General features: G+C 45.9%; 1 protein-coding gene across 2 annotated transcripts in view; it reads left to right on the top strand.

Annotated features, from left to right (window-relative positions):
• E2f7 (E2F transcription factor 7) overlaps positions 1-6,215 on the top strand; it is a 42,175-nt gene extending 35,960 nt beyond the window's left edge. For both annotated transcript variants that reach the window (XM_006241321.4, NM_001108092.2), the window contains exons 12-13: positions 1,178-1,599; positions 3,586-6,215. In XM_006241321.4, coding sequence (XP_006241383.1) covers positions 1,178-1,599; positions 3,586-3,753 — 590 coding nt within the window. In that variant the 3' untranslated portion in view covers positions 3,754-6,215. The remainder of the gene's footprint in view (positions 1-1,177; positions 1,600-3,585) is intronic.
• The last annotated feature ends 4,839 nt before the right edge of the window (positions 6,216-11,054 follow it).

The following is an 11,054-nucleotide window of genomic DNA, read 5'->3' on the forward strand; positions in this document are numbered from 1 at the left end:
GGGTGAGGTTGCCGGTCTCCATTCACCAACTACGGAGGAGATAAAATGCATGGGGTAGATGGTGAGGTTTTTGGGTTTTGTTTGTTTTATTTGGGTTAGTTTTTTTTTTTTTGTTGGTTTAGTTTGGTTTTTTGTTTTTTATTTTGTTGTTTGTGGGGGTTTTTTTGTTATTGTATTTTTTTGCGCATTGCACTTTATTTGATGTAGAAACTGCACATTTTAAGGGTTATTGTTTGACTGATTCAAGCGAATCTGTTGCTGGTTCAGGATGCTAGTTTGAGTGTGTCAGTGATTATGCACAGCCCAGCATTAAGAACAGGAGCCCCTGACTCACTGTGGAAGGTGAGGACACAGCATTCAAAGTGTTTCTCTTATGTCTTTGTGTGTCTGCGTTCCCACACGGATGCACACAGCCACAGAGAAAAAGTGAAATAAAAAGAATTCTCCACAGGCATTGACCTCAAGACCCTGCATGCAGCCTGGTGGTGCAACACACCCACCCTTTTATCCCAGCACTTGAGAGGCAGAGACAGGCAGATCGCTGCGAGTCAAGGCCAGCCTTAGCTAGCGTTTTATTGCTGTGAAGGGACAATGTAACCAGAACAACTCTTATTTATGAAAAAAAAAAATGATTTGGGGCTGGCTTACAGTTTGAGAGGTTTAGTCCATTAGCACAGAGAGATGCTTGGCAGCAAGCAGGCAGACATGGTGCTGGAGAAGTCCACAGTTCTGCACCTCAGTACGCAGGCAGCAGGAGACTGTGTTATACTAGGCACGGCTGGGGCATAGGAGACCTCAAAGCCCGACCCCGCAGTGACACATTTCCTCCAACAAGGCCACACCTCCTAATAGTGCCACTCCCTGTGGGACAAGCGTTCAATCTCAAGACTGTATGTGGACCACATCTGTTCAAACCACCGCTGGTCTACAGAGTGAGTCTCAGGGCAGCTAGGACCACACAGGGAAAGACCCTGCAGGTAAATGCTGACATGCAGTTTTGTCCCCTCTGTGATGTAGCCGCAGCAGCTGCAGGAGCACAGCAAGAGTGTTCGCCATCTCCAGGGAGGAGGTGCCCTCAGTCACTGATGCATCATGGACTCCACTGGGGGAGCCATGAGATGTAACCGTGCATGGAGCCCCGTATTGTGGTTTTCATCTTGTTCTCCTTCTCTTTCAGGTTTAAATGGTTTTAACATGCTCTTACCGGGCGGTCAAACCCCCCATGCGGTGGCACCATCATCGGCTGCGATGCCGTCCTTCGGTGTGCCTTGCATGTTCTTACCGTCTCCAGGATTGGGCCCCTTTCCAGTTCTCTATTCTCCCGCAATACCCGGGCCCATCTCTTCAGCTCCCGGCACTCTCCCAAACACCGGACCCATGAACTTCGGCTTGTCCACCCTGGCATCGGCCTCCCATCTTCTCATCAGTCCAGCAGCCATGGTCAATCCAAAGTCATCCACCCTCCCTTCCGCAGATCCTCAGCTTCGGTGTCAGCCCCCACTAAACCCGAATCCAGTGATGCCAGGCTCACATGGTGTCATCCACCCGGAGTCCCCTGGTTACATGAGACATCCAGTGTCCATGGTGAAGGCAGAACAGGTAAGACGCATGACCCCGCTGTTCTGTGACGGGGTATGCCTACATACAGTTCACTTTCCACTCAGCCACTTTACCGATATGGAGAAGTATTACATCAGGGTCCTCCTGGCTCACACTTCAGTGTGAACCTGGCGTTAACTATTTACTCCACAAAGCACTGGGCTCCAAGGCAAGAGAAGTCATGCTTTAAGACAAATCTTTTCAACAGCATCCTTCCCAGCAGCAGAAGGAACCGTGTGGGCATTGTTATAGGAGGTCTTCATACTCAGACTGCCTCCCTGATCTGGTGTTTAAGAAGACCATCCTGAATTTAACTGCACGGCTGTAATACTGCTCTCTCAGATCTCCGTGTTCTTCTCAGCACCCACTGTTTCTTAAAACTCCCCCTGGGAGCCGAGGTTACACACACACTCATAAAACACACAGACAATTGGTGCCCACATAATCACTTCTGCACTTGTCTGTGGGGTTCTTTTTGTAGTCCTGCAGTAAAAAAAAAATCTGTTTAAAGTTCTTATAAGACAGTGTTCACTAATTACTCACCCCAAAAACGGCGTTCTGTTTGGCCGAAACTCTTCAGTCATTATTCAGAGGCTCGAAAGTTTGCTGCAAACATAGATTGTCACATTCATTTTTAGACACAGTTTGGTTTGGTTTTGGTTTTGCAGTGCTGGGAATCAAACCTAGGGCCCCACATAAGCAAATGCACCGCCATTTGTCTGGATCCCTTACCTGAACGTACACTTTGGAAAAATAATGATTTTACTGAATCTATAAGAATTTCAGACAGTGTATTTTGATTCTATTCATCTTCTCTAACTCTTCCCAGATCTTTCCCTCCCTCCCCGTCCAACGCTGTTTTCTTTCTCAGTCTTTCTAAGCCCACTCGGTCCAGTGTGTATTGGGCCAGCCACTCCTGGACACGGGGCCTGCTCCAAAGTGTGGTCAGTACAGCTAGTGTCACATTAAAGAACGCTGCCTTTCTCTTTCCCGGTCCAGTCAGCTGCCAGTAGCTCCTCAGCTAGTAGTGGGACACTGTGCCCACCTCCTGTCCCTCCTGGGGTTGTGGGTTTTTTGGTTGTTTTTTTTTTAATTTTTTGAAATAAAATTATAATTACATTATTTACCATCCTTCCTCCCTCAACCTTTCTCATATGCCCACGTACCCCACATTCTTAGATCCATGGCCTCTATTTCTTTAATAGTTGTTACATATATGTTATATATTCCTCTCTCTGTGTGTGTGTGTGTGTGTGTGTGTGTGTGTGTGTGTGTGTGTAAAATTTGCTCAGTTCCTATAATGCTACTTGTGTATATAATTTCAGGATAGGCAGTTTGGAAGCTCTTCCCTGGGAAAGACTATTGACTAACACACTTGGTCTCTAGTCCCCTAGAGGTCTCTGCCTAGCGTTGAGCTGAGCCCCCTTGACATAGGTCTTTATCTGGCCTGAGTTTGCTCACTTTGTGAATTCGGTCATGGTGTGGGCATCCTTCCCATCAGCGCCTTGTGATTACTGGTTATGGGCCCCAGTCTGGACAGTGTAGGAGCTAGAACATTAGCAGCATCCTGCTCCCGTCCATTTCAGGGCACATAGAGAGGATGGATGCTAGCAGGAAGGACCACAAACACACATGTTTGCTTTGCATCTCCTAAAACACCAGAATTTTCTCACATAATCCTTCTAGCCCTGTGAAGTTGTTACTCATCCCTGATGGGGATGCAGAAATGGACGGACACCAAGGTGGAATAATTTGTCCAGTATCACAGAACTAGTGATGGCAGGGGCTCTGGCCCTGACCCTGGCCTCTAGACCTCGACCACACCTGTATCATCTTGGTAGGCTGTTTTCCTGTACCCAAGATACTCGGCATTGCACTAAGGGTTGGCTGATAGATGAGGGGACAGACAGCTTAGTGACACCCGGCAGGAAAAGACTCCCATCTTGGACCACGAAACATCATTTGCTTTCTGCTTCTCCTGTTTAGTCCCCTGCACCAGCGACTCCCAAGAGCATCCAACGGAGACATCGGGAGACGTTCTTCAAGACTCCTGGCAGCCTCGGTGATCCGGCCTTTAGAAGAGAAAGGAACCAATCCCGGAACACTAGCTCAGCCCAGAGGAGACTAGAAATCTCTAGCAGCGGGCCTGACTAACCTGAATCTTCAGTGGGTGGGGTGGCTTCAGTACCTGACATTCCCTGTGTCCCAGACAAATGTCCTAAGTGGAACACGGGCCACCCCAGTCCTCAACTGGTGTCCTTGCTCTCACGCTCGAATCCACTGGTTCTGCTAACTTCCCGATATCATGAGTCATCTGTTTTCCTGGAAGTAATTATTACTAATTATGCATTTAATACCACCTAGCGTCCAGGCTGTGTGCGGTGTCACCGTGGTATTGCTCTGTGACTGCTGTGGTTTTTCTGAAGGGGGAGTTGCCTAGCACTTAACCAGGGTAAGGTTTGGTGTCTAAGCCTTTCCACCTGCCCTGAGCAAGTCTGTAGTGAGAACTGTCTCTGCAGCCTAAACGTGCTACCGCTTCCTTAGGCTCCGGGAAGCCGTCTTCAGTGAGGAATCCTACGGTATTATTTATTCTGTCCCTGCAACGGGACTTTACTGCACAAAGTTTACAACATCATCCTAACATTTTCAGGGTATTGCGACTTGAATGTTTATACTTTTGTTGTTATTGTTGTTGTTATGATTTGCCCTGCACTTACTCTACAGCTTATTAATAATGTGGATAAATGTATATACGTGATAAATGTCAAGACCAAAATAACTGTGAATGCTACACCTAGCCATTAATGAACTGTGCTGATGCATCTGGAGGTGTGGGAACGAAAACTGAAGTCTAGGTGCCTTGTGACTGTTCCTCCAGCAACGATGAACGAGGTCTTGCCATTTGTTTAAAACAAAACAAATCCTCCTTGTGCTCATCTCCCTTCACTCTGCACCCGTGTATCCTAATTTAAATGTTCTCTGTAGCGTGCCAGGGTGTGTGCCTTCTCACGGCTGCCGTTTATAAGACAAATCAGGACGACATTGCGGAACGGAGGCCGTGGGAACCTGGATAAGAGTTTTGGTTGAATTATGAAGCACAATGAGAGGGAGACAGAGCGATAGACAATTATCTTCTTTTTTCCTTTCCACATTTCCCTGTGTCCAGAGGAGAACGGGCATTCTGTCCATTTCTAACAGTGTTCATTCATACATCCCGTGGTCCTCCCAGAACCAGCACAGTGAGCACGGTGTTGGTTGTTCTAATAGTTGTTCTGCAAAGTGCACAAGGCCCTCTGTGAGCCGCATTGCTCTAGGGTTCCCCGTGTTCTACACTGAAGTTACCACACGCTTGTCTCTTCTACTTCCTTTTCTCCTCTATTTTAGTCTGTCTTCTATTTAAACTTCTTAGACTCTAGTCTTAATATAAGGCTATTTTTCCCCTTTGTATTTTTGTACCCTGTGAAATACTATATAAAAGGATAAAAAATATTAATTTAAGAGACTCTGGGAGTCCGATCAGAGTAGCTTTATATTAACTACAGGATGCTTTTAGCCTCACTACACCCAACACTAGCTTTGGGAAACTTGAGATAGGTAAAGCCTGTTTAACACATTCGCTACTTCATCAAATTCTTCATCAACACTAAGCTTATAAAGTTGAAAAAAAAGGTATTGTTCCTTTTTTAAATTTTTTTTTCTTGAGTTAGGTAAAAATTGCATGCTGTCTATGACTCTGAAGCCACACTGCTGGTCCCTTGCTGGAACATGAAAGTGACCCCCTTTCCAGGAGTGTATCAGACGTGCAGCAAGTGAGTCTCCTATGCACTGCTTGCTTTTAAGATCCCTGGAGCATAGGGACTTCCACAAAGCATTTCCGTCAAGAAATGCACATCTCCCCATAGACACAGACCTGTCTTCTCTCGTTCCTGGATAGCCTTCATTTATCTTTAACCTTTTGCTATCCCTTCTTATTATACTCAGTTACCCTGTGAATTGACCATTATTAACCTCAGAGAATTTATGATTCTTGGGAGGCGTCAAGCAATTCCACCCATGGGAAACGAAAGTTAACTTCTGGATTAGGGTCCCACTCGCCGTGGCTTCTGACTCTGCCAGAAGACCGGTCTCTGAAGCTTTATGGCTAGACCTGAGTGCCTGAGACAGAGAAGCAGTGGCTTCTCATTTAGTGCAAGAAGAAATAAGGGAGGGCATGGGCTTTGAGTCAGCACTGAGGGGGCGTGCTACCTCAAACCGTGCCGTCCGGGGTTTCCAAAACCCTTGCATTCCGGTACAAGAGCTGGGGATATAACTTATACTTGAACCTACCTACGAAGTTTACATTGCTCGATGCAAGGTGCTATTTTTGGACTTAAGCGGCTGTGATGTGAAGCTGCTTCCTGCTTCTCTTGTTGCACTGCTAGACTTACGTAGGTGTTGACTTCATTGCTGCTTGTCGCTTCTTCGTTGTCATGGGGCTTGGGCTCTGCTCTTTCCTAGTGGCTGTATTATCTATGGCCATCTACTTGTAACGCTACTACATGTAAACCAATCTTTCCTTTTAGAAAAGTACTAAGCTTTATAAAGTAGCCATGGAAATAAATGTATTTAGTAAGGCATGTGTGTTATATTGCTTTTAAACCGTGTGTGTGTGTGTGTGTGTGTGTGTGTGTGTGTGTGTGTGTGTGTGTGTGTGTTTGATGGCATGTGGGTGGAGGGGAGGTGACAACTTGGAAGAGTCAGTTCACCCCTACATTGTGAGTCCCAGGGATCAAATCAGTTGGTCAGATTCAGTGGCAACTACCTTTGCCTACTGAGCCGTCTCAGACCCCGGTGAGTTCTTTTCTGCAGTTTATTATAAGACTGCTAACAGCAGCTACAATAGCCACATGGAGGCTCGAATCTTTTCACTGAGACCTCCCTGTAGTTCTCGAATGTGTGCGCACACAAACAGAATCAGTCTGATCTGAAAGCTGGGGTTGGGGGAAGAGGTTAGGAGCATGGAAGCATTCTGTTGGCCTTGTATCTAAAGTCCAACTGGAAGTTTGGAGCTGAAATTCCATACAGCAGTCAAAAGGTCAAAGGTGAGACCACCTTCTCAACCCCTGGTACCCATAAGGTTAAAGGCTTTTTCTCAGTGCTCCAAAGCCTGGGTTCCACCCAACTCTCTAGACTCAGAGGGTGTTGTCCATGGCGCCCAGGTGCCAGCTCTGCTGTCCTATTAAGTGGGACAGCCTGGTCCACACAGCTGAGACTTGAGCCAGTTCACACAGGAGGCTTGACCGAGAACCTCTGTAACACAAGCGTTGCATTTTCCTCCGGCCATTGCCGCTCCCACAGCCTCTGGTTTCTCTGCAGTCCACCTAAACCAGCCGCAGGCAGGCTATTGGTATCCCCTTAGCACACATCCAGTGCCCTTTCTCTTGACTCAGAAAGCCCAATTAAACTCCACCCCAGCCTAACATCTCCCCAGGCGAGTCAGTTACCAGAATCACTTCCTGTTACAGGAAGAGCTGGAAGCAAGAGGGAGGCAGACAGGGATGTAGAATTCAGATACTTTCACTAGGTCACTTCCTCAAGGTTTCACAACCTAGAAAAGTGAGGGAACTCAATAGAAGTTTTTAGGCGGGAGAAGGGGTGGATGTTTGCAAAATCCTCATCACTCTGCAGAGCTCAGCATCTTTGAAATAGAGCATCTGTTTTGACTGACGCTGCAGCCACACTTTTAATATCCTGTTACAATATCCTTCCGTTGTTCAGGATGTCCACATCCCCAGATGACCACTGAAGTACTTAATATTTCATATGTAACAGAGGAGTTCTGGTGGTTAATTTGTTTTGGTGTTAAGGTAGGATTGATTCTGTGTTTTTTTTTCTGGCCTGAATGTTTCCAGATTTAAGAAACCATACCAAAAACTAAAATGGTTTCCATTCTCCCACATCTAAATCCATTGTTACATGTAGTCCAGTGGTAACCTTTCATTTCAACGACTCTTAGAAACAAGTGCTCTGAAGAAAAAGTGGTAAAAGTAAGCAGTTTGTCTGGGATAAATTGTGGGATGGGCAGAGGTCTCTGGTGTCTTCCTCTATCATCTCCTACAATATTGTCGGGGGAGCGGGTGTCTCAGCCTCCATGGTCCCTGCCATCCCCTACCCCAGCTCTGGAGTTGCAGGTGTACCCTGTTATTCGCAGCTTTTATGTGGATGCCGGGGATTTGGACTCGGCTTGCACACCCAACACTACCCACTGAGCCATCTCCCTAGCCTAGCAGTTCCCACTTCAGTACAACATTACAGCCTTAAGTTAGCAAGTGCATTTAACTTAGAAGCTGGCTAGAATATGAAAACATTTTCACAGCATTTTATGAGAGGCTACTCTGAGAAGCAATGAATTAATTCCCCAAAGCCCTCTAAAACGAACTTAACATAGCTTACTAGAGACAGAAGCCATACATGACATATCTATGCTGTATGACTGTCTCAAAGGCATATCTTCAAAACAGTGGACTGAAAGAGAGTTACCATAAAAATTATTAAAACATGATGACAATGATGATGATGATGAAGCTTTAAAGAATTATTTTTTTGCATGGCTTTGGTAGCACGACATTTACCTAAAATTATATCCCATCGTGTTTTCATTTTATTTTAGGAGAACGGGCTACACGGTGTGTCTAGCGCTTATAAAAATGGATTTGGTCCTACCGTTCCTGCCTGTAACTTGCAGCCGTACCATGGACAGCTTTTGTCTGTAACTCACTGGCACATGCTTTCCAGTCTGTCACTGCTTCCAACTTGCCTTGCCAGCCATGTGCAGTACCCACTACTGACTGCCAGCTCATGTCTACTCTCCTTTCTGGTTCTTATCCCAGGGTCTGAAAACCTGACAGCTACATTCTGAGACTCCCATGGTGCTGAGTTCTTGATGTGGTTTTGACAGAGCCACTCGTGCAAGCCTTGTAGACAGACTGGACACTGGAGAAACAGCTCATGCAACAGGGATGCATTTGAACAAACTAAAAAAAAAAAAGGAGCAAAGTAATTGGTGATAAATGATGATGATAAAAAACATCTATGGGCAAAACAGCAAAACTGTGCTTAATTCAGTTACTGAGAGTTAATGTAGCTTATGGTACCTGAAGTTTGACCCGTGCTCCCGAGGAACTGATGGTGTCTAGCTATGCCGTGATGCCAGCATGCCTGATTTCACACATTCTGATTGGGATTACTTTTGAGTTTTAAACCCGCATCTTATTAGAACACTTGCTATTTGAGGGGTCTCGGTCAGTACGGTGTTCACTCTACACACACTCTCCGCTACTGCCGAAGCAACAGAGATTTCCAGTGACGAGCGTTTTAAAACATAATTTAAATAATCAGGGTCCTAGAGCATCACTTGGAGGCTGGAGGTAGGAGGAGCCAGATCCTTCCCAATGACTCCTTCAGGCTCCCTGTATATTGCTTCTCTCATGGGCTGCAGCAGTTACAGCCCAACGCAAGCCAAGCTCCACCAAAAGAAAAGTGCAATTGTGGGACTGGGCTTCTCCGGAAGTCTCTGCTCTGTCCTTATAGACTGGTGTACACATCTTCTATATTTGAATATGGGCCTCCTCTTTCACAGGGTTTTGGACCGAGAGCTACAGGCAATTAATGACAGCTGAGAGAGAATCAGTCTTCCCAGGGTTGGGTTCTCTAACTGTGTACCCAATACCAAGGTCAGCCCTAAAACATACATATGAGCAATACGGAAGGGTTGTATCTATATATTATATTGTTACATAACAGTAATAAACGAAAAGAAGGAATGGATTTGAGAGAGAGGGAGAGAGAGAGAGAGAGAGCATGAAGGAGCTGGGAGGGGTTGGAGAAGAAGTGGGGAATGTTGGAAATACATTGTAATTAAAAATAAAATGAAATTAAAAATACATATAGTTTTCCCCATGGTCCATGTTCACACCTTGATGCCAAGGGCCACCCCATTGGTACAAGGTGCCATCTTTGGAAGGTATGGCCTAGGGGGAGATCCTTGTGCCACTGTAGGAACAATGATCCCCTGGCTATCGCTTCTCTCCCATAGAGACCTTTCTTTTCAACATGTTCTCACCATTGCCATCTACTGCCCTCACCAGAAGTGACCCTGTGTAGGTGGCAGGCCTTTGAATCTATAAACTGTGAGCTCAACAGACTTTTTGCAATTATAAGTTGGCCACCTCCAGGATTTTCTACAGTAATGAACAGTCAACTAGAACAACACTCACCTTGGACCAGTTAGGTCTAAACAGGGTTATCTTTTTTTAGTAAATAAAACTATTCATGGGACAGAAGCATACGGGTTCTATAAAGGGACATGGATCCCTGAACAAAACTCAGGCTTAGTTAAAATGGAAAATGCATCCAAATGGTGGTGCACGCCTTTAATCCCGGAGCTCAGGAGGCAGAGGCAGGTGGATCTCTGAGTTCAAGACCAGACGGCTATACAGAGGCTCTACAGGACAGCCAAGGCTACACAGAGAAACTCTGGAAAATGAAAAAAAAACCAACAAAACAGAAACTTGAGGCTGGCCAGCAACAGGAACTCCACTCCCTCATCCTCCCTTTCCTGAAGTAACAGGACATCAGACTACAAGAAAGGGTAAATAGTCTGTCAGCCTCTGAATATACTTGGCCCAGGGCGTGGCACTATATGGAGGTGTGGCCTTGTTGGAGTAGGTGTGTCACTATGGATGTGGGCTTTAAGACCCTCCTCCTAGCTTTCTGGAAGCCAGTCTTCTCCTGTTTGCTTTCTCGGAACAAGATTTTGAACTCTCAACTCCTCCTACACCATGCCTGCCTGGACTCTGCCATGCTCTTGCCTCAATAATAACAGACTGAACCTCTGAACCCATGAGCCAGCCCCAATTAATGCTGTTCTTTTATAAGACTTGCCTTGGTCATGGTGTCTGTTCACAGCAGTAAGACCCTACCCAAGACAGTCTCTAATCTTATGAATTGACATTGACCAAGACATGCCTTCCCTTCTTCTCTGGTCCCTGTTATATCTTTTGATGCCACTGTGAATTCCTGGATGCCATGGCCAACTCTGTGGAATACCCATAGGCCTTCTTCATCCAGACTCCCTGGGCTTTTATCTCCCAGTCACCTTCACCAACACTGGCATCCCCATAAGAAAACTACTGCTTTACACACAGCCTAGGGAGCCAAGGCTTGTGAATCTGCCTCTGGTTTTTTTCAGCCACAAAAAAATTATTTCAGGTAAGAAGACCCACGATCCCATGTCCTGCCAAGTCTGTCCCTTGGGGCTGTCATCAATAAAGCTTCAGTGGGTATGGAGAAGCAGTTGGCTTTTCACCCTACAAGGCCATCTTTGGTAAATGATTCGATCGTTTTGAGAGCATACATTTCAGAAGCATACACAAGCTAATTTATAAAGATGTTGATTTGTGAACCCATGAGAACAA

This window comes from Rattus norvegicus, chromosome 7, assembly GCF_036323735.1.
Source record: "Rattus norvegicus strain BN/NHsdMcwi chromosome 7, GRCr8, whole genome shotgun sequence".
NCBI classification, from domain to species: Eukaryota; Metazoa; Chordata; class Mammalia; order Rodentia; family Muridae; genus Rattus; species Rattus norvegicus.